The 23,838-nt window shown below is 43.1% G+C and overlaps 1 protein-coding gene across 3 annotated transcripts in view; it reads left to right on the forward strand.

Moving 5' to 3' along the window:
* TRIM67 (tripartite motif containing 67) overlaps window positions 1–23,838 on the forward strand; it is a 51,032-nt gene that overhangs the window by 8,353 nt on the left and 18,841 nt on the right. Inside the window, exons 2-7 of one of the 3 annotated variants that reach the window (XM_054022204.1) lie at window positions 427–522; window positions 6,648–6,770; window positions 8,145–8,255; window positions 10,869–11,028; window positions 19,359–19,516; window positions 23,204–23,342. In XM_054022204.1, the coding sequence (XP_053878179.1) occupies window positions 427–522; window positions 6,648–6,770; window positions 8,145–8,255; window positions 10,869–11,028; window positions 19,359–19,516; window positions 23,204–23,342 (787 nt within the window). The remainder of the gene's footprint in view (window positions 1–426; window positions 523–6,647; window positions 6,771–8,144; window positions 8,256–10,868; window positions 11,029–19,358; window positions 19,517–23,203; window positions 23,343–23,838) is intronic. The other 2 variants (XM_054022205.1, XM_054022206.1) reach the window with 2 other exon arrangements.

Raw genomic sequence — 23,838 nt, forward strand, 5'->3', positions numbered from 1 at the left:
AGCTGACACTACAAAGTTTGTAAAAAATTCAGGTTTAGAGTTAAGAAATTGCTAGTTTAGATATCATTTGGGAATTTTTCAGCATGACAGACACTATGTAAATGTAAGATACTATCATTTCAATGCATATGTGAACAGTTTCAGGCTTTTGTAAGTGTTGTGACTTAGCTAGTCATTACATTTAATTGGAAAATGGAGACAATAACTGACTACCCACACAGAGATTCACCCTTACTAAATCTATTACAATTGAAATCCTAACTTATTCTTTTCTAGCACAAATCCTCTGTGCAAGTAAGAATGCATGTGACGCCAAGTAAGCCTTTTAACATTTAATTGTAAGAAGTAAGGATTAGTATTTGCATTTTTTTGTAATTCATTTGCATTTTATCTCTAATTTTTCATTTTAAATTCTGTTTCTTACAGACACAGTTGTCTCAGGCTTTAAATGGTGTTTCAGATAAAGCAAAGGAAGCTAAAGAATTTTTGGTTCAGCTGAAAAATATATTGCAGCAGATCCAGGTAATTGTATACTATTTGTTGTTTTGATAATACAATAATCATTAGAGCTGAGTGCATAATTTATTTGATGACTTTAGTCTCTTGCTGTTCACAGATTGCCTGGAATAACATACTCTTTTCTTTAATGTATTTGTTAGGCAAAATTATTTAGCAGCTAATGTCTACAAATATTTGTTGGCCTGTAGATTGTATGCCACTTGTTGCAAGAATTGGAAATTTGAAATTTGTTTAATTTCTGATTGGACTCATTGGTTGTATGGTGTGCTTCTGTTCACATACTGGATGAGTGTAATTCTTAGAGTCAGGTTTTTGGTAAAAATACTAATTTTTACAAATTCCAAACTTACTACCTGTGAATAGTCTAACATTTGCTTAAATTATGCTGTTTCTGAGAATATTCTTGTATTTTAATTGTTAGGATATTTGTGGAAAGTCAAAATACAAAAAGGGCACAAGAACTGCCAAATGAATGTGGGGAGGGAGGGGGTTTGAGTGGAAATTATTGTTGTGTATGTTTCTGTTCAGCTCTGATCATTGGATTTCGACTCATTACATCGAGCAAAAGACTAATCTAAAGCACACATTTATATTTGCACTAAAAGAGCACAAAACCAGTGTGAAACTCAATTGTTTTTTTTCAAGTGAATATAGGCTCATGAAAGTTGCTGGATATTGGGAATTTTCACCTCTCTGTCTACCCCAGGTGTCGGCAATGTTCGGCATGCGGCTCGCCAGGGTATGCACCCTGGCGGGCCGGGCCAGTTTTATTTACCTGCTGACGTGGCAGGTCTGGCCGATCGCGGCCCCCACTGGCCGCGGTTCGCCGTCCCGGGCCAATGGGGGCGGCGAGAAGCGGCGCGGGCGAGCGATGTGCTGGCCGTGGCTTCTCGCCGCCCCCATTGGCCCCAGATGGCGAACCGCGGCCAGTGGGGGCCGCGATCGGCCAAACCTGCCGTGTCAGCAGGTAAATAAAACTGGCCCGGCCCGCCAGGGTGCTTACCCTGGCGAGCTGGGTGCCGAACGTTGCCAACCCCTGGTCTACCCATAGAACAGATCTGGGACATGCAGCAGCAGTGCCTGCTTCCCTATACTGACTCACCAGGGCACTAGGGGATGATTATTATTGTTCTAACTAGTGATTTTTTCTAGTATGGCTTCTATGATCTACCCACTGTGTGCTGTCTGCTTTACTTCTGGCCCTTTGGTCATCAGTGAGCAATCCCCAGTTCCTGCTTTACGCAGAAAGGGAAGGCAGGAGTTTGAGAAATAAATATTTGATCTAAAATTAAATTATTTTAAAAACCCAGATTGAGTTTATACCACAAATGCTGCCAACATATGCAAAGTGCCACAGAATGCTGTATCCCCCACCATTCCTCTGTTGCTCTGCTAGAAGTGCCAATATGGGAGATTAACTTATTTTTTTAAAGTGATATGGTTAACTGACTGGTAAGAACTGGCCTAAACCACCAACTCATGTCCCTTAGGCCACCAAACAGCTGTCAGATTGTAATGAACTTCAGCCACTTACTATACACATTGAACAGCTTTGAAGCAGTGAGCTGCAGGTGAAGGACTCCATAGTCCATTGCTGATCCACTGGGTCACCTAGCTCCCCTCGGTAGCTACTTTTACCCTTTTGAAACCTAAAGATGAACATTTACAAATATTAAAACTGTGCTGTAAAATCCTTTAATGCATATGAACAGAAACCCTGGCAAATTGTTATGCATAATGGTACTGTTGTAATTAGAGTCAAATGACAAGGAATTGTCTGGTATTCGTGACTATGACCCCCTGAATCTCCACCCCATGTTACAAAAATCCTAGAGGTGAACCCAAAGTAGAAACCTGCAGCTAATCCCCACCCTCTGAGTTTTGAGGAAATTTGAATCTGGAGTTGGACTGAACTCCACATCATGGGCCCATCTCTATAATGGGTCTAAACCAGACAAAATCTGAACAAATCAGAACATTGGGAATGTTTGGATTCAGATCCATGGCCTGAGCTGAGAAGCATGATTCTGGTTGTCTCCAATAAATACCTCAGTACTGGCAGCCTCCCACTTTTACCCCTCAGCAGAACTGTCTTACACGCAAACATTTGCTCAATGGAGTAAAAGATATGTAGTTTTTATCATTGTATTTAAACACCATACAAGCCAGACAGCAAGTCAAACCCTTTACTCCCTTGCTTAGCAAGAGAGAGCTGTGCTCTTACTCTTGGGTTCACAGCCTCCTTTTTTTTCTCTGCTCTTATTTTTTTCCCTGACTGTGGATTTCTGCTTTTCTTCTCTCCTTTTTCTCTTCTTAGGTTACTTTCAAGTCCCTTACACTGTTCTTCTTGCACTCTTCAAAACCTGCCTGATTGCCCTCACTACCTCTTTCCTGACTCTCTAAGGGGCTTTGTTGCTGTCACTATACAATTCTCACTCTTCTCCCATCTGCTGCAAGAAGTACTGGGGGGCGGGGGGTTGTAGTCCCCATGACAGGAGCACCCACAAGAGCACTCATTCTGACTCAAATTCTGTGCAGAAACCAACGTTTCCCTATCATCTTGTGAAAGACAAAGTGAAGGCACGGTGGGTGTAACCCAAGTAGAGGAGGGACAGATACAAGCAGAAAGGGGCTGGAGCTAACCCGTGGTCTAGTTGTAGCTCATCTAAGTTCAGCCCAAGCTTGGTCCCTTGCTCCCCATGCTAGCAGAGAACCATGGGTGATTCTCACAGGACTAGTCTGCACTAAAGCATACACCACTGCAGCTTCATTGTTCTGGGACATAGCTCTCTTGGGTATGTCAGCTCAAGCTACACTGAGCCTGCAGTATAGACCTAGCCAAAGAGGCAGTGCATTCAGCTCCCAGGGAAAGAATGTTCTTTCTCTCCTTAATCAGAGAGGGGGCTGCATGAATCATGGCTTAGGGCAGGGGCAGACAAACTTTTTTGCCTGAGGGCCGCATCGGGTTTTGGAAATTGTATGGAGGGCCAGTTAGGGAAGGGGGTTGTGGCCCGCCCCCTCCCATCCACCTCCCCAGGACTCCTGCCCCATCCAACCCCCCCATTCCCTGATGGCCCCCCGGGACCCCTGCCCCATCCACCCCCCTCCGCTCCCTGTCCCCTGACCACCCCCAGAACCCCTGCTCCAGACTGCCCTCCACCACCCCATCCAACCCCTCCTCTCATTCCTGACGCCCCCCCCCCCGGGACCTCTGCCCCATCGAACCACCCCTTCTCTCTGTCCCCTGACTGCCCCGGGAACCCCTGCCCGACTGCCCCCCACCGGCCCATTCAGCCCCTCCTCTCATTCTTGACTGCCCCCCCCCCGGGATCCCCCATCCAACCATCCCTTCTCCCTGTCCCCTGACTGCCTCCGGAACCCTTGCCCCTGACTGCCCCCCGCCACCCCATCCAACCCCTCCTCTCATCCCTGACTGCCCCCCCGGAACCCCTGCCACTATTCAACCCCCTTGTTCCCCGCTGTCTGACCGCCCCAACCCCTATCCCCGCCCCTGCCCACCCCCCCAAACTCCCCTGCCCTCTATCCAACCCCCCGCTCCCTTCCCCCTTACCGCGCTGCCTGGAGCACTGGTGGCTGGCAGCGCTATAGCCGCACTGTCCGGCTGGAGCCAGTCATGCCATTGCCACTGTGCAGCACAGCACAGCACTGGGTCAGGCCGGGTCCTGCAGCTGCACTGCCACAGAAGCTCGCTGCCCCACCACCTAGAGCATTGCGCCAGTGGCGGAGTGAGCTGAGGCTGCAGGGGAGGGGGAACAGCAGGGGAGGGGCCGGAGGCTAGCCTACCAGGCCAGGAGCTCAGGGGCCGGATGTGGCCGGCGGGCTGTAGTTTGCCCACCTCTTGCTTAGGGTGTGAGGATGAGGGTAATAAAATTTAATCTAAAAACGGAGGTAGATTGAAATACATAGAGGGGAAGAGAAAAGCCGAAACAAGGGGAAAAAGATGGGCATAAGTAACATGTGTGCATGTGTAAGGGATAGCTATGCAGAGCCTGATTCTCCTCTCACTTACACTATTTTTACTGTAAGGTAACTCCAATAACTTCAGTAGAGATATTCCTGATTTGCGGCAATGTAAATGAGAGCAGAGGCTTGATGCTGCTCTAACATTCGTGTAAATCAGGAGAAACTGTCAAAGTCAATGGATTTACACTGGTGCAAAAGGGGTAGGAAGACAATTGGGCTCATTGACTATAGAGCTAAATTTAATTTTCCTTTCCCATCTAGATGTCCCTTCTGTCACTTGAATCAAGTCAACAGGGAAGATCAAGAATAGAGGGATTTGGCACCAATGCTTATTGCTATCCCAAAGTAGGGATACTTTGTAGAAGAGATGGCACTTGCATCTTAAGACAAGATGCCTATTTAAACCTAATTTAGCTTGGCAATGGCTACAGAATAATGAACTAAAATTGGCAAACCATCTTTTTCTAAAACTGATTTTTTTCCAGAGATAAAAAGACATACATGTAGCCCCTAACATAAACAAAGCAGTGTGTATAACCCATACATACTGGGGCAGCAAATTGTGCACATTCATAGATTTATATTTAAAGCCTAAAATCAGTCAAGAATTCATCCTGGAAAAGTAACACTTGTGGTTTTAATAACTGATTTCAAAGAGAACCTTGTCAGAGAAATGGATAGGTTTAAAAATACTGTAAATCCTTTGGTAACTTTATCTCTCTATCATCACTGGGCCTAATTTTCCACTGCTTTTCACTTTGGAGTCATTTACTCTAATGCGAAGTGCATGTAAAACTCTCCCCATCAGACTGGTAGTATTTCACACCCACTTTGCACAGGTGTAAATGCCCACATGAGGTGAACCAATGTTTATATCTGTTGACAGATGAGTTCTTCCCTGAGACCCTCTATTGATTCAGTGGGATTTAAGCTTAAAGTTAAGCACATGCTGAAGTGCTTTGCTGAATTGGGGTTCTAAGCAGAAGACAATGGAGAACTTTGCCAGCTATACTTGTCCTGGGAAAACTGACTACCACAGTAGCCTGTTAGAAGTGGATATCAGTGACTATATCAAATGTAGAGAATTGTCCTCCAACCTTTAGGAAGGCAATAGGACAAATCTAATTTTGGCCAAGTGGACAAATCAGATTAGTAAAATATAATTCAAGGGGGAAACAGAGTGAGACATTGATTTAAATAGGATCTAAGCACATGCTTAAAGTTAAGCACACTAAAGCTTAAGTGCTGAACTGGGATTTGGGGAGAAGCTGGTTAGACAGCCCAATGTCTCCTGGAAACAGGAACATGAAGGCTTCCTTCCCCTCCTCAAGAGCAGCTGCTTAGCTTGTATGATGACTTCCATTTGAATCAGTCTTATGTTGTGAATTCCATGGGAGTGAAATTCACCTGTGTGCAGAGGACCAGCCCAAAGCCTAGTGCTATTTAAATCCCACTTAACCTCTGACTAAAGTGCTGCATAGGCCTTCTGCTGGTCCTCTATACAGAAGTGAATTCTACTGCTATGTGACTAAAACCTACAGTGTATTATTTTTAAAAGGCTAACCAAATTCATGTTTCCAGGGAAGATGTAACCATGTGCTAACTACAAGAAGCTCAAAAAAAAAAAAAGTGCTCAGGTTAAAATTGTTCCTTTCATTGTTCATATTGCCCTCCACCTTCATCTTGAGGCAATATACCACAGTCTCAAGAATTATATTTATTCTTGGTTTATTCCCCTTGGGATCAGTCTGTGGACTCCATTCTGCTCAAGTTACTATGGTGCAACCCCCCTGATTTCAGAGGAGTTTCAGTGAGGTAACTGAGAGCAGAATTTGGAACAATATTTTAAGACTACATAGAGACTCCCACGCATTCATTTGTCTGGAAAATGCTAGTATTTTAAGGGGTTACAATAAATCAGTTTTGTAGCATGATCATCTTGACAGTGTCCCTTAAGGCATTTTATAGTCAGCAGTTGTTAACAGTGCAATATGTAATGGAATCACAAAGGAAACATGACATGCCAAACTCTTGAAAGGAAACATTTTCTAAATGTAAAACGTGTATATTGGTTTGGGTAAATAACAGCTTTTACTGTAAAAAATTCATTTGCATAGATGAATATGATTGTCACCTTCTTCTAGGAAAACGGGTTGGATTATGAAGCTTGTCTGGTTGCTCAGTGTGATGCCCTGGTTGATGCATTAACTCGTCAAAAGGCAAAACTGCTCACAAAAGTTACTAAAGAGCGTGAGCACAAATTAAAGGTGAGCACAACTATTATGAGTTACAAGCATTCCAGAGAGTGTGGCTACAAATATTTCTATTGAAGTGTCTCTTTAGCCTAGAGTTAATGCACATTAGGCTAAGTCCTGAAGCCCTTATTCAGTTAAAATTCCCATTGACCAGATCTTGAAGTCCTTATTCAGGCCCCAGTTTAACAAGATACATAAGCATGACTTCAATGGAATTATTCATGTGTTTAAAGTTAGGCATGTGCTTAAGTAACTTGCTGAATTGGTGCTTCAAACTTTAGGCAATACTCTTATTGAAGTTTATGGGTCAAATCCTGACAGGTGCTAAGTAATCGCAACTGATCCCACTGAAATCAACGGGCAGTTCAAGCACTCATTATCTCTCTGGTTTTGACCAAGTGGAAGCAATCTTGTTCGGGAAAGGACTGAATAAAAATTTCAGGATTTAGTCCATTTTTTTAAACCGTCAGAATCTCAAGTGTCTGTGAGAGACATCCTGAGATCCTCTTTCACTCTCTTCTCAAGAGAAATAAGAGAAAAGGGAAGGAAAGAGAAAATGTAACTGGCTGATTGGAGTGGTGGTTAGTAGGGTTCTTTGTGGTGAAATTTCATGCAGCTCATAGCTCTGTATTTGAAGATATTACAAGTTCTGGGTGCATTACAAATATTTTAGATTTTTTTTCTATTGTCTGATTAACACAATGTAGAGGGAATGGACAGACTGCTTCAGCTCGGTGTTTCGGGAACCCCACTCTCACAACTTCCTAAATTTATGGTGTCCCACTAAAAGGCCTGATTCTCCTCTCACTTACACCATTTTTACCTTGAATAACTCCATAGACTGCAGTGGACTTACTCCTGATGAGAGCAGAAACAAGTCCAAAATTGCGGAAAAATGAGAGATGTGCCTTTCTTATTCTTTTCCTCTGGATGAACAAGGGTCTACTGTAAATTTTGAAGGGAATGATAGAATATAGATGGACCAGTAGTCCTCATAGTTATCCTGTTTAATATATTGGGTTTAAATTATTTTGTTATTAAAATCTCAAATTTTAATGTAAGTGTGATTGCATGTGCAGTGAACAAATTCTACACCCATTTGATCCTAACTCCTTCAGCCATGAGCAGATCTGGGTATTCAACACTTAATCTGCTCTGATAATTGAGATTCCCTGTACGTGACATTTTGCCAAACTAATTATCAGTATTTACAATACAGAGCAAAGAAGTGTAGCTGATGCAGATGGGGTAATACCCATATGACAGCTAAAACAAACATAGCTTTAACACTCTCTTCCATTCACTGCTGCTGCTTCTGAAATAATTTACTTGATTCAGTGAAGGCTGAGACGATTATCATAAATGTACTGAGGTTTTCATTTGCAGGTTGTTTGGGACCAAATAAATCACTGTACTCTGAAGCTACGTCAGTCAACAGGGCTTATGGAATACTGTCTGGAAGTAATCAAAGAAAATGATCCCTCTGGTTTTTTACAGGTATTTTCTTTTTTACTCTAGTGAAGAAACAAAAAGATTACACTGGAATGTAAAACTTGCTATGGTGGAATGTTTAGCTTAAAGGCTTGGAAATGGGCTATGGAGTCTGTCAGCTACAGGTTCACATTCTGTCCATGTCAATATAATTCCTAGAAATTATTACAATTTGGTGGCTAATATGAAATGATTTTGGTGGCATCTATGCATTTCCAATAGACAAGGGTCTGCATCACCCAAAAAACTCCAACATAATTGGTACTCTTGTTGGTAGTTTAAGCAGAGGCCAAGATTTGAATGGACATGGAAGATCAATTTTCCCCTTTGCCCAGCCTGCTCTCTTTGCAGTGGAATGGGGACCACCAGGGAACTGGTTATGGCTTCCTGATTTTTGCACCAACCCAGTCCTAGTGTCAGTTAATTAGAGCAGCCCAGAGACCTTACACCATTGATACTACCAAGCCTCCAGCTTGCTCCTGATATGTCCCCTTCCTGGCACCATATCTCTCAACTGTCAAACCTGCCAAGTGTGTGAGTGCAAAATGAGTGCCAATTTTGACGCAGATATGGAACACCTATCTTGTTGCATGTCAAACCTAATTTACATAGGATGATGTTTTCTAGATTGAGACTTCATTTAAAGCAGCATTTCTCAAACTGGGGTCCGCGAAGGAACTCCAGGGGGTCCACCAGCCCCGCTGTTCAACTCCTCGCCCTCCCTCCCAGTGCCTCCTGCACACAGGGGAACAGCTGTTCACTGGCATGCAGGAGGTGCTGGGAGGAAGGGGGAAGAGCGGAGATGGGGCATGCTCGAGGGAGGGGGCAGAAAGAAGTGGAGAAGAGGAGGGGCAGGGGTGGAGTGGGGCTGGGAATAGGGTGGATCCTTGAGGGAAGGGATGGAGTTGGGGGCGGGGCCTGGGGTTGAGCAGAGGATTCGGAGGGGAGGGGTCTGTGAAAACTTTTAAATCAAAATGGGGGTCCTCGGGTTGCTAAAGTTTAAGAACAGCTGGTTTAAAGGATTATTTTCTCACTATGTGAATTAATTAAACCACTTTTAAAAATGAAAACTGGGAAATCAAATTCTTGTCACATGCAGCCATAAAGTCCCCTAATCTGAGGCATCATCAGGATAGAACCCTGGAGTTCTAGATCCTTGGCACAGACCTTTACCACTTGAACTACAGATGTAATTACTGTTCTCTCTGTGGACCAGCCTCTAAAGGTGGCCTTGACAGTGGATTACACAGCTCTTCACTAGATAGCAGTTAATATTAGAGATGAGGATGCTTGGTTCTATCCCTGACTCTGGGAAAGAAACATGATGTAATGTTTGGAGACAGGAAAACCAAAGCACATATTTGGTGCATTCTGCTTGAAAGGTAATATGATTGAGTGGCTAGTATTTTTATCTCCGATATCAGAAACCTCAGTTTTATTCTTTCTTCTGCTCCCAGATAATCCATGTAGGGGTATAAAGGATGGGGGTTACAGGTACCCCCACATGGGCAATTAGTCTATAGCACAGTCTGACCCCAAATTAACACATGGAAAAGTCTAAATAGTTTCTTTGATCCAAACTACCATTTACCATGGTATTTTAATAGCGCTAAATCTGAAATCCTTACTCAGTCTTCACTGAAGCTATGTGCCAAACTCTGAGAGGTTCTGAACATCTGCAGTTTCCTTGTCTCAGGATTTGGCCTATTGGAGTTTTGCCTCCGCAAGAACTAAATAATAGCTGAATAAGGATTTTGGGGATGATCCTGGGTCAATTACAAAAGAAAACATGGTGACCCGCAGGTGTCTTCTTCCTCCCTTTGCCAAGTGTAAAGAGTTACTATCTGATCATTTAGGCTCAGCTATTATAATGAAATCCCCATACTGACATGCTTTCTTCTGACTTTCTCTGGTTTGCCATTCAATATGGATTTATTAAGTTGTTTCTGAAAATTATAAGATCTTTTCATGGTTACCATTACAAACCCAACAGAAGGGGGTCAATACTTATCTTGGCAATATTCATCAAGCCCTAATAGCTTGTGGTTGAACTAGAGCAGAGCTTTAAGAGTGGCATCCAATCTTAATTTAATGGAGAATCAACCTCATCCTTTGGAGAGCTGTTCCAATGGTTAATTCCCCTCACTGTTAAAAATGGGCACCTTATTTCCAGTTTGAATTGAAACTAGCTTCAATTTCTGTCTGCTAGACTTTGCTAAATTAAAAAGCTTTCTAGTGTCAGAAATCTTCTCCCTTCAATTCACGGAGATGAAACGAGACATCAAGACAGCTGCTGTGTAGATCAGAGAGGAAACACCGCTTTCTGTATGGCTCTCAGGCAGTTAAGATACATCCCCAGCGCTGTTCCAAAAAGCTTCTTTTCAAAGAAAACTAACTTTTCCAACTCTCACAGGGGATTTGCTTTGAAAAGACAACACGGGAAGATGCAACACACATGGAACTCACAGCAAAATTACCATGTGCCCTGCTTCAATTAGGCCATGAGGCTCACAGTCACCTTATATGATATAGCATAGTCATTCAGGTCTGTCACTTCTAACTTATTCTGGTCTGTTTTTGCATTTGCAGTTTCACTAAAAGCCTAATGTTCTTTTTAAGATTTCAGATGCTTTAATCAAACGTGTTCAGGTGTCTCAGGAACAGTGGGTCAAAGGAGCCTTGGAACCAAAAGTATCAGCTGAATTTGACCTGACTCTGGATAGTGAACCTTTACTACAGTCAATTCACCAGCTGGATTTTATTCAGATGAAATGTAGGGGTGAGCTTTTGTGATTTGATTTTTATTTTATTTTTCATGTCTGCTTTGAAACAGTGCTGTAGAGGGGGAGGTGAAGGAAGGTGGGGAGAAAGAGAAACTAGTTGCAATGTATGGATAGTTATTTTTGTCTTCTCTTAATCAAACATGAATTTACCAAGGAGTGCTTTCACCTCACCTCAAGTGACCCAGACAAGCTCAGACAGTGAAATTAGGTGAAGTTAAAGATTTGAAAAGATAAAAGTTTCAGACAACGACCATCTGTCTGTTTTGAAGGTGGTGAAGACATTGGTGTCTTGACAATATGAACTTGAAAACAACTTAGCTCCTTTGTGTAGCATTAACAAGTTTAATACAGTTAATTAAAAATGAGTTGCCGATAGGGCTGGGTGGAAAACCACAATTGCCTTTTATGGACAATGTTGAGGTTTCAAAATTTTATTGTGAAAACATGGGCAAGAGGCCAGCCCTGAAGAGCCAATAGGCTGGGATGTGGGAGACTCAGGTTCAAGTCCCTGCTCTGTCTGAGTCACAACTGGGTCAGTGCCCTACCCACTGGGCTATATAGTCAGTATCACTCTGGAGCAATTGATATTGAATGATTTATACAAGGTGGAACAGTTTCAACAGGAGAGAAAGCACAAGACTGACTATATAGCCCAGTGATTAGGACATTGACTTGAATCCCAGTCTTCCATATCCTAGATGAGTGCCCTAACCACCACGCTATTGGCTACTCTGAGTGAACTTGCTCGTGCTCTCTCTCTTTCTCCCACCTTCAAACTTTTGTCAAAACTGATCCATTTCCACAAAACGTTTTAGGTTTTGACAAAACAGCTTTTTTTTTTTTTTTTTTTTGACAGAAAACAGTTTCATTGAAAAATTTTCAACCAACTCTAATTACCAGCGTGTCAGCAAGAGTATCATCAGTGGCAAATGAGTCACTTCTTACTCTCAGGGCTTGTCTACACTACCGCTTAAGTTGATGTAAGTTACGTTGCTCAAGGGTGTGAAAAAAACACTACCCTGAGTAATGCAACTTAACTCAACTTACAGCGGTGTCATAGCTTCTGCCTCTTGTTGAGGTGGCGTAATTAGGTGGTGTCAATGAGAGAGCGCTCTCCCATCAGCATAATGTGTCTTCATCAGACATGCTACCGGCACCGATTTAGTGTAGTAATGAAGACAAGCCATCAGTAAGGCAGAACCACTATGATAGTTCTACTCAGTTGCCAGAGCCCAAGATAAAGCTTTTGGAGGTATGGGCAAGAAATTACCATGGAAGGTCATTGGCTATGGAATTCCTTAACACCAAAGATCAGGATAAGCCCAAGCCTGACTGTCTATAGGACAAGTTGCAAAACCCATCATTTGTACAAGGCCTCCCTCAATAACAATGACAGAAGAGCAGCCTGGTGATGTTTCCTGTGGGCAGGGAAGGGAGAAGAAAAGGAAGGGTGGGGGGGACAGTTAAGCTAAAAATGGCTGAAAGTAGGAGCTGGTAGGGACTAGGTGCCATTTGCAAAAAACAGTGTAATGCAATTTTAAATGTTGTGCTTGGAACTTAGATACCAGGGAGACAGGCACATCCAAACTGGATGTATATGGACAGATAGACATTCTGTAGGGGCCTGATCTAAAGCCCATTGAGATCAATGGGAGTTTTTCCTTTGACTTCAATAGGCTTTGAATCCAGACCTAAGGATACATGTGGAAGACACGGAAGAGTCTACCAGAAAGTATTGGATGGGTTGAAAATAATTTTGTTTTTCTCTGATTCCACAAGAGCAGTCCATACACATGAGGATTCATGTTCATCTAGTAATTTATCTGTTCTCTGTAGGCTTAGTTCTGAACTGAAACATGTGCAAGCTAATGCGAACAGAGTGGCTAATTTGACAGATAAATCCTTGGAGAAACAATGGAAATTGTTGAATTCAGATAAATAGTTAAAGGCCAAAATAAGCTCTTTGAGAGGGGATTGCATCTCAGCATAAATGGGTTATATTAATGAAGCCACTCTAAAAACATCAGTAAATTGCTCCTTTTAAAATTTAAAAGCAAGAAAAATAGAAGCGAGAGCACAAGGCATGAGATTTAAAATGTAAGTGAGAAAGCCTCTCTGAGTGTCATCTGCAGAGGTGTCAGTTGTCAACTTAGACTGGTGTTTTAATCAATCTAAATTTAATAGTGGTTTATAGTCTCCCCTGAACAACTAATAATGAATTTAACTAAGCCACTCATGCATTCCAAATAGCTAAGCAACCCAGAGAGTACCTGAGATGGGAACACCTTAGATTATTGGCTTCCAGACATTCATCATTTTTTTAATTTACAACCTGCAGAAAATCACTCTCCCTTCCCTCCCGCCCTAGGCCATGTCACCTCCACTCACATGTGCATTTGGAGGGTAGAACCAAGGCTGTGCCCATTCTCTGCCCACCTGCATTGGTGGGGAATAGTGGACATGTAGCACCTGCTTTCTCCTTGGGACCTGTACCCAAGGACCAGCTAGCCCTTTCAGGGGCATAGGGAAGGCTCTTACTTCCCCTTATGCTGTGTGATCAAGTAGTACAAGCCATATTCTCGTTCTAAATAAATGTACAATCACAGGAAGATAGGAATTGTTTGACATATAGAGAGACATATATAAATAAATACAATTTTTGGCCGTGTGCTTATTTCTGTTTAACCTTATAGGGTATGTTTATACTGCAATCACGGGGTGTGACTCAGCTCAAGTAGACATACCCAAGCTAGCTATAATCTAGCTACCTCGGGTTCTGAGCAGTGAATCTGTGCAGCGTACTCCTCAACATGGGCTGAAGAAGCCCACACTGCACCTTGGATAAGGACTGACAGTGGTAGCCAGCACTGAAATGCACCCTGCTGCAGGCTCTCCAGGTCCCAAGCTAGCTAGATTAAAGCTAGTTCAAGTATGTGCACTTGAGCTGCAGCCACACCCTGTGATTGACATATAGACATGTTGGTATTTACTGGGCTTTATTTTTGTGATCTCAACCCTTTTCTCCCCCCAGTTCATTTCCATTCCATACCAGATGGAAAGGTACCTTTGTATTCCTGACATCTGTCCGTGTCCAGCCTGCCCCAGTATGTGTTGTCTTGTCCCAAAAAACTTTTCTGGGTCAGCAAGCTGGTGGTAACGTGGACGCTCATTCCTTCTGTAAAGTCTCTCCCTTCCCCACTGATTCCTTAGTGCCTAAAAAATTTAAAACCAACTTTACACTATCATCTCATTCACATATTGAGAATCTGAAGAGCCCCCTATCCAGATGGCCCTGCATGTAGAAATGGAAGGAATTATTTCAAAATAAGTGGCCATGTTTTACTAGCCAAAAACCAGAGTGGTAAGAAACAGCTTTATAAATAACTGGGAAACCAGCATAACATGTTGAGGCTTTGCTATTTATCCATAAGCTAAATACAGAGCAACCCCTAGGCTTGCATTCCTGAACCAGTAGTCTCACAAAAATATATGCCCCTCCTGAAACCAGCTCCTCTTTTTCCAATCCCATTCACCACATTGCCTCAGATAGCAATCAATCTTTGCCAACTGTTTTGGTGTCATATGGAAATTCTACCAACTCTCTATGTTGTTTGGTCTGGCAACAGCAGATTCAGAATGCGCTTTAATGACTTTCAGAGCTAAACCACAAAGGAAGATCGGGTACAATCCCAAGGGAAAAAGTTTCAGACTGACCCTTTTAACTGCAAGTTGTTTTTTCCTATATGTTTATTTTCACCCTGGTATCTGAAGATTGGAAACTGGAGGAAGTTGTCCATGTTTAAATAAGGAAGCTGAGAGGTGGGACGGGAGGAAGGGGAGAACTGCGAGGGGTAACTTCACCCGAGAGGAATGGAATATTGTCATCAGCACTTGTTGATGTCTGAATTTCTGAAATCTTTTTTCAAACCTCTGGCCTCACCTCATTCAACATCACTGAGCTTGCACAGGTCAGTGGGAGGTGAATGCCTGCTCATAAACAAACACTGATTCACTGCGTTAGACAAAGCATAATGAAAATGAAATCAGATTGTATTAAATTAGCCCTGGTGGTGACTTGTGCATATATCTTACTGGTGGTCTAAGGATAAGCCTCAGATCCAAAACTAATCTCGGTAAATAATGATCAGGCAGAGTTTCTTTAACATTGATAAATGGAATCAGTTGCAGATTTACTGCACAGAAAGCACAAGTGTGGTACTGTAACGATGAGTGACAGGAGTGACGCTTTGCTAGCCTGTTAGCAATACCTCAACACTCCAGGAGATATGTTGATCCACTGAAAGACATGCACAGTTTCTAATATTTGGTGGCATTTTGATTTAGCTCACATTTCTTTCCTTCACCTCCGTCCTCTTCCCTCCATTATATTTTCTGATTGCCATGGACTGAAATCCCTACCCTTCTCCATGACTAGCTGTGTCTGTACATCACATCCTTTCTGTTTTCACTAAAGACATGGACAGAGATCTAATCCAGGTTTGATTTGTTCTTGAATGCTGGAATAGTGATGGGATTAGTGTTTTTTTGTTTGTTCGTTTGTTGCAAAAGGAAGAATGGATACAAATGCTTAAAATCACTTTTGGCATGTGGCGGCCCATCTTTTCCCCATTCCCTTTCATCCACTCCACCTGCTTCTTGCCAGGTGGCGTGATCCAGAGATAACCCTCATACTCACACTGCCTCTGCTGTAGCTCCTGTCCAATATCCAACCCTGGTTTAGAAAGACTCACACCCACTGCGGTCTTCTCTGCCAGCCTGACACAGCTTTAAAAACCAACCACCTCTTTCCACCCTGTTGGCTCCAAATAACAACCTGTCTGGTTCTCCTCCCCCAGGAGCATATCTCCCTCCTGTCATCCCTACCCAGCCCTCATGATCATCCCACTCACATCTTCCTATGGGGACTCCCTCCTTTCCCCCCACCCCCCAACTTGACAAGTCTCTCACAACTCAGACTCATCACAAAGAAATAATTTGGTATTTGGAAAATCCAAAGGAGTGGCTTCATCCCTAGTTTTATCTCTGTTTATTTAATTTAGGGGGACCTAAAGTTTACAGAATCTCTCATTGTACTGTTGTCTTGCTGAATATAATCCCTCTACTGACTAGCCTAGGAGAAAAGTCATTGTACAGCTCGCTGGTCAGGTTGACAAACAGCAGAATAGAACCTTTGAACATCCATCTCTGTCCTTACAGAGGGAGGGGCTATGGGATGAGTTGAATTGTGTGTGCTAAGCTTCTAACATGCCATGAGACATCAGTGACACAGTGTTGATCTAGTACCCAAAGGATGTCCTGCCTGCATCATTTATAGAAGCTCAGCATTTAGAGATGGAAAAAACATGTTTGGTTATCTGCTCCATCTCCTTGCCAAGGCAGCATTTTTTTTTAGTGCTTTCTAGAGTATAGTTTTAAATGGCACAAGCGATGGGACAGTTCTGTAATTTAACAGCTAAGTGTTCTCCTCCTCCCCCCCCCCCCCACCGATACTTAGCCTGCATTTACCTATTTTAAAGTGTGTGTTATTGCTCTTAGGTACAGCCCAATGTACTGCCCTAAATAATTCGCCTCCCTTTCATTTATTTGTAGACAGAGAGGCACAATTCCTTCCCCTTCCCCCTTTGCTCCAGGAGACTGGCAATCTGCTACTGGCTCTTATCCATAGGACATTGCTCCCTCCACCCAGGCCAGCTCGGGTTGGGAGTGGAGCCAAAGCTCTGCCCATTCCTACTTACTACTCACCTACCTACATGGGGTGGGAGGAGGAGATTAGCAGCACGCATGCAGCAACTGCTTACTCCTATATGCTTGGACCCAAAATCCAGGGAGACCATGCAGGGGCCTAGTTAGGGGTAGAGAGGTAGGTTGTGGGTCTTACTCCCCTTTGCTCCACTGTGTGGCCATGCAATCCTCCAGAATAGTATGACCCTAAGTTTCACAACGTCCATGTGTGGTAGGTTGGAGGTGCACAAGGATCACTTCACAAATTCTGAAGTGCATCCACTTCTGGGATATAACACAGCAGATCCCCAAGTCTTTGCCTCAAAAGATATGAGTTATATACATTGAAGTCTAGGTGTCCTGGGCCAGAAGGGTCGGGGGGAGGGAGGAGTGAGAATTGTGTCTCACCTATTTAACAGTACATAGCAAAACTAGATGGCATTACTACTTGTTTAAGGCTTAAAGGTGACCTTCAAAGGATTTTTTTTTTTTTAATTGGACTTGTGGCTTTTTTCACTTCTTTATGGTGGATAAAACTTGAAAACTTTCTTTTAAAGTTTTGGGATTTTTTTTGCTTAGATTTAAACCTTAGAAATGTCAGGAATCTGATCTTCCCCTTGTTTTCTGAAGGGGCTCTGGGTGGGGTGGGTGTCTCACTGGATGTGTATTGTGAACATAGCATTTTAACTAAAGTGGCAGGAGTGTGACTCTTTAACAAAGACATCTTTTCTCCAACTCATTCATTACTCACTGACATTACATCTGTGTTAACAAGAACAAACAAAAAAAACCCTCAAGTTTTAAACAGTCCAACTAAAACTCCCTTCACCTCCTAATTACAAAGCATTGAGTTTCTTGACTGTTGTGATATCACAATTTCAGTAGTACTCCAGTTACCATATCATCTTCCAGGGAAGACAAGACCCAAGCTCTAATGTAAAAAAAACAAGCAGATTTTTATTTATTATATACTTTCAAGTCTTCTTTAAATATCATAAAGAGGCAAAAAATGTCACAACTTGGGGGAGGGGTCACCTTTAATAGTTTGTTTTAAAAGCTGTCAGCCACACTCATTCTTCTGGGCTCTGTAGTACCAGCTCCAGGTCACAACACCCAGAGTATGGAGCTGGACCCAGACCCACGGGACCGGAGTTGCCACTGTGATATGAGTGAGGGGCAGGCTTGCTCTTCAGCCCCCACACCTCCCTGGGCCTCTCCTCCTCCCCAGGCCAGGATTAGGGTAGCGATGCTAGGGTGGAGAGTGCTACTGCTAGCCGTTACTACTCCCTCAGCAGTTCAGTATAGTGCACCCAGGAGGCTACATCCACCCCTTGCTGAAAGTGCTCAGCATCTTGCAGGAAGCACCCAGCACTTTGCAGAACTGAGCCCTAATAGTATAATTCAGACCCATGCAGAAGGCCAGTCCAAGGCCTCCACGCCACTATACCCCAATAAAGCCCTGGGATTTAAGTGGTGCATAAGCCTTGCATTAGTCTTCTGTACAAGGGTGAAATTCACCCTAAATTAGGATTCTTGCTGACTAATTCCAGTGAAAGGAGAATGGAAAGATGCTGTGACGCTAGACAAGAGAGGTAAATTGAGTTTAGTGGCATAGACAGATAACATACATGATCCCTCCTCATGGAAACATGGCTGAATGTTCCACTTTGCTTATTTTTATTTTGAACTATCAGCCCAGTCAATGGTACAGTAACATTTTCCTGGCCCAGTCAGTACCGACAATACCCTCATCCACAATGTCACCCTCACTTTTATAGTTTCCAAATGGATGAAGCCAACATCAGACTCCTGTAATGTAAAAATCACCTTTTTCTACCTGAACACAGTTATTCAGATAAAAGATTCAAATGAAACAATTTTTCTTTAATAGTATCCCTACGTTTCTCCTGAAACTTTTTTTAAACAAAAAATTGGGTTTTTGATGACACAAAACATTTTGTGAAATTTGCTTTCTGTGAGAAATTTCAATTTTTCCTTGAAAAACAAAATAACCCCATACAGAAATATTTCAATTTGGGTAGGCTGCCACAATGCCTCATGGATGTTGAAGTTGGATTGTTTCATATCTCCAGTCTTTTCTATGGACTGAGCTCCGAGGCCACACTACAAGGCCCATGATGCATGATGGCATGAGACACTCTCCCCCTTCACCCCATGCCCCACTTCCTCTCTTTAAGAGGGGAGACTGTTGTGCATCATGGGTGATGTATTCTGGCAGGGAGTCTGTCCTATTGAGGAGAATGGATGTCTGTGGTGCCTGAACTACAATTTCCATGAGGCACTGTGGCAGCATTTTCTAAATCAAAATTTTATTTTTTGTCCTTTTGGTATCAGCTGAATTTTTTTCAGTTTTCAGATAAATTTTTTGGTATAGAATTTTTGGTGAAAAATTGAAGTTTTCCATGGGGAAAACATATTTTCTGACCAGCTCTATCCCCACGTAACTTTGGCTACTTTGCAGAATGGGGGGGATTAAAAAGGAGGTGAGGGAAATGATGGATCATCATATTGCTGACAACAGAGTCTGATGGGTAAGGACAGAATTACACTAATCTGTACTCAGTTCCCATTACAGTGCCACCAGTCCCGTTACTGCAGCTGGAGAAGTGTTGTACCCGAAACAACAGTGTGACACTGGCCTGGAGGATGCCACCCTTTACCCACAATCCAGTGGAAGGGTATATCTTGGAACTTGATGATGGAGATGGCGGCCAATTCCGAGTGAGGACTTCATTCAGCATTTATTTGGGTTCTCTCTGTGTTATTGTTAATCTTCCATAAGGACATGGATGTAGGAGGGCAGATTCTCTAATTCATTCCTGCTTCTGCAGTGCAATGAGGCCAAAAAGCTGCTGGATCGTCCCAGATGAGGATTCTCCTTGCATGGAGGTGTCTCTAACTAGCGTAGTCAGTTTCTGTGCTGCCCTCCTGCGGACTCTGGGACAGAGGGCTTGTGAGGGTGAAAGGTGGAATTTCAGGGCACTACTGCGGTACTCAGCTGGCTGATAGCCCCTTGCAGGATATAATAAACTGGAGTGGAATAGAGAAGCCCCAAGGTTGCTCTAATGTGCTGGGGTTGAACCCATTGTATAAATGGCCCAGGAATTGGAGAGGTTCCTTTGCAGATTTCACTGTCCGCTGCACCCAGCAAACAATGACCCAGGTCAAGAAATGCAATCATGGAACAATTCTATTATTCACGGTTTTCTGGGTAAATTTGGCTTTTATCTGAGGTTCTCAAAATCCTTTCTAAGGTCATGGAAGAGGGCGAGTGGCTGAAGCTCAACTCGGACAAGACTGAAGTGGTGATGGTGGGCTGGGGGAAGCAGCAGTAGATGGCAGAGGTTATATGAGTCCCTTTGAAAGAGTATGTCTGCCATTAGTTACTAATTTTTGCAATGTAGAGGTGATCTACAACCCCTGCTTCTGCTTGACAGTCCTATTATAGAAGTGACCCAACCAGCTTTTTATAATTTGCATCTGGCTTGGAGGCTGCAGTGTTTCCTCTCAGATGTGGACCTTGCCACCGTTATCTAGTCTTTTGTTATCTCAAGATTAGACAATTGCAATGTGCTCTATCTGGGGCTGCACCTTAAAACCATTCAGCGACTTGAAGCTGGTGCAGAACACAGCAAATCGCTTACTGAGCAAGTCATCATGCTGGGAACGCATGACACCAGTGCTCTGGGATCTGCACTGACTGGCCATTGGTCTCTGGGTGGAGTTTAGGTGATGGTTCTGACCTGAGACTGGCCTACCGGAGGGATCTTCTCTTTCCCTGTGACATAGTGTCACAGTTGTGGTCAGCAAGGGTGCCTGAGTAGAATTCCCCTCATTATAAAATAGAGAGAGTGGCTGGCAGGGTGGTTCTCTGTGTGGGCTACAGGACTCTGGGAACTTGCTCCCCCATCTCCTTGATCTGAAACATCCCTTCTGGGCATGCTGTAAAAGCCATCTGTTTGCTAGGGTTTTGGAGAGGGTTGAGGGCATGCTTCCCACAACAAAGAAAGGATAGAAGGAAGTTTCTGGAGGTATATGGCTGAGTGCCTGTTGAAATGATTACTTTAAGAATGGCCATACTGGGTCAGACCAAAGGTCCATCTAGCCCAGTATCCTGTCTTCTGACAGTGGCCAATGCCAGGTGCCCCAGAGGGAATGAGCAGAACAGGTAATTGTCAAGTGATCCATCCCATCACCCATTCCCAGCTTCTGGCAAACAGAGGCTAGGGACACCATCCCTGCCCATCCTGGCTAATAGCCACTGATGGACCTATCCTCCATGAACTTATCTAGTTCTTTTTTTAACTTATCTAATACTTTAATGATTCTGGGAGTTTATTGTATTATTAATGATGTGTTAGGGCTCCTAGAGTCTTTGTTAGGCATTGTTTAAAATTAGCATTTAAATCTAAATAAATAAAAACAAATTTCATCCCCAGAATAAATAATTTATAAGATCTCAGGTCAGTACAGCCTTTTCTTATACTCAAAGCAAGGACACATTCAGATCTATCTTTCTGATAGATTTTGTGAATCCCAAAATTTCAAAGTTGTGGATTTAGAATATACCAAAAAAGATCCCAATTTTTGAGATGCCGCTAAAAGGATAATTTTGTTTGCACTGCTGTGATATAAATACCATCTGCTTTAACTGTTTTAAAACAAAGTGCCTGCTTCTCAGAAAATGCCATTCCAATAGAAATATGCCTACATTTTGTATGTGATATTTGATATCTAAATCAATAATGCCAACTGGATTTTCCGAAAGACTTTATCAGCATCTGGCCTGTGGATTTAAAAAAAGGCTTTAGTTCATATCACTGCAAAGTGCCATAATCCGAATGAGCACAAACAGTCAGTAAACAATTGTAAAAAACCTACAAGAAAGCAAGAATTGTCCAAAAATCACAATTTAGCTCACACAAAATGTATTTTATAATATGGGGCTAAATGAAACCACTTCACAATAACGTTTATGTCTCTGATCAAAAGACTGGAGAAGAAGTCAAGGCCTTAGACCCTTTATTGTGTTACTGAAAGCACAAGTAATCCCTTCTCTATTCAGCAGTGGACTTAAATGTCTACTTAAGGCTCACTGACTTCAGTGGGACTACTCAGGTCCTTAAGTACTTTACAGAATTAGGACACAAGCGCTGCGCTGAATCTGGGCCTTAAGCTCTGTGTTAGGGCATTAGCTACTATAAATCTAAGTAGTTCACAGTATCATAGCCATTGGATGTGGAAGAATAGTCATGTATTCCATCGTCCTGCCAATGCAGGATTATTTCTAGAACCCTGTGTTTTTCACAAATGTGAAATAACACAAAATAAAACAAAAAAGATTGTATACAAAGTTATAAAATTAAAAGCACACCCTCCAGTGGTGTCGCCTATCCCACAGGTCTGGGCCTGGATCCCTGCTCTGGGTGTTGCGACCTGGCCCACAGGGTTGCAGCGCTGCTCAAGTTTGGCCCAGCCGCCTCTTCATCATGATGATGGAGGAGCTGCTGGGTCAAGCTTGAGCAGTGCTGCAACCCCATGGGACAGGTCACAACACCTGGAGTAGGGAGCTGAGCCCATCCCCCCGGGTTAAGAGCTACCACTGAGGGGTGAGTGTGGGGCAGGCTCACTCTCCATTACTGCCCCCTAGGGCAGGACCCCACCCCACCCCAGGGCTTCCACTTTTCCTGGGGTAGGATGACATGAACTAATGCAAAATTTCCAAAAAATAAAACAAAAAATTAAAGAATTTCACCTATTGGAGATTGTCTAATGCTTTATCCAGTCTCTAATTAAAAATGTGGCTTCTTCTTCATCCCTATAGACTCTTCCATTGCCTGACAGATCTCACTTATATTTTGCTTAGATTTTTCTCTTTCGTAATTTCATCCCATTACTCCTGGCCATCCCCTTTGTGCCCCAAATGACGACTCATCCTGCTTGGTGTTTGTACCAGTCAGATCTTTGCAGCCATTTATCACATTCCCTCCACCCCCTTACTTGTTGGATAGCCAAATGATACATACAAAGCTCTTTTTATCTTCAGAAATAAGCCTCTTCAGACCTTGTATTCATGGTTTGGATCTAGGCTCCAAAACTACATTGCTGTATATTAACAATACCCATAGGAGGATTGAGACAGCCCTCTTGAAATAACAAAACTATACATTTTAGACTTCCCTTTTTAATCTTTGTCTCATTCTTGCTGCCTCCACCTTTTTTTCTTGACTTCTCTTCTCCATGTTGAGCCTCACTGGACGTAAGTATCCTTACTATAATAATGTAAATTCTAAATTCACCTAAACATTGAACAATATTTACTTTTAGCTTATGTTTAAAAGTCTGACTGTGAGACCCTCTGTTGGGAAGAAGTTGGTGAGCTTTGTTCCTGTCTTTTTGAATGCTCAGGAAGTGTATGTTGGCAAGGAGACCCTATGCACAATTGATGGCCTTCATTTCAACAGTACCTACAATGCAAGAGTCAAAGCTTTTAATTCATCAGGAGTTGGCCCTTATAGCAAGACAGTTGTTTTACAGACATCTGACGGTGAGTTTGTTTTAGATCATTAAAAAATAAAGAGCTCTGGTTTCTAGTGGCCAGGTATTCACGTTCCATCACAGCCACCACTATACTTGGCATTATGAGTTTTAATGAGGGGGCCCCAGGACTGAACGTGCCTAGAGACTGAGCTTCCCTCTCAGCCCTATATGCTGTGACTCCAGGACAGGACTGATGTACGTTAGTGGGGCAGGACGGGGATGCCCATACTCCTGCTGCTTCTTCTGTGGATAAATAGAAGATAGCAGATCCCCTTTAGCAGACCTTGGCCTTGGTGAGTGCACATGTGATTTCCATGTGCACACTTTCCAGCAGTAGTATGTGTGTGCAGATTTGTGGAGTCTACCACTTACACACACAGTTAGGGTCAGTTGGGTACATGCACAGGATTTAGTGCTGGGAAAGAACTTGTGCAACTGTAGCTGCACGTAGCCGGCGGCTATGTTGTGCCCTCATTGAAAATCAAGCCTGCAGTCTCTGAGGT

The sequence above is a fragment of the Malaclemys terrapin genome, chromosome 3 (genome assembly GCF_027887155.1).
Source record: "Malaclemys terrapin pileata isolate rMalTer1 chromosome 3, rMalTer1.hap1, whole genome shotgun sequence".
Taxonomy (NCBI): domain Eukaryota; kingdom Metazoa; phylum Chordata; order Testudines; family Emydidae; genus Malaclemys; species Malaclemys terrapin.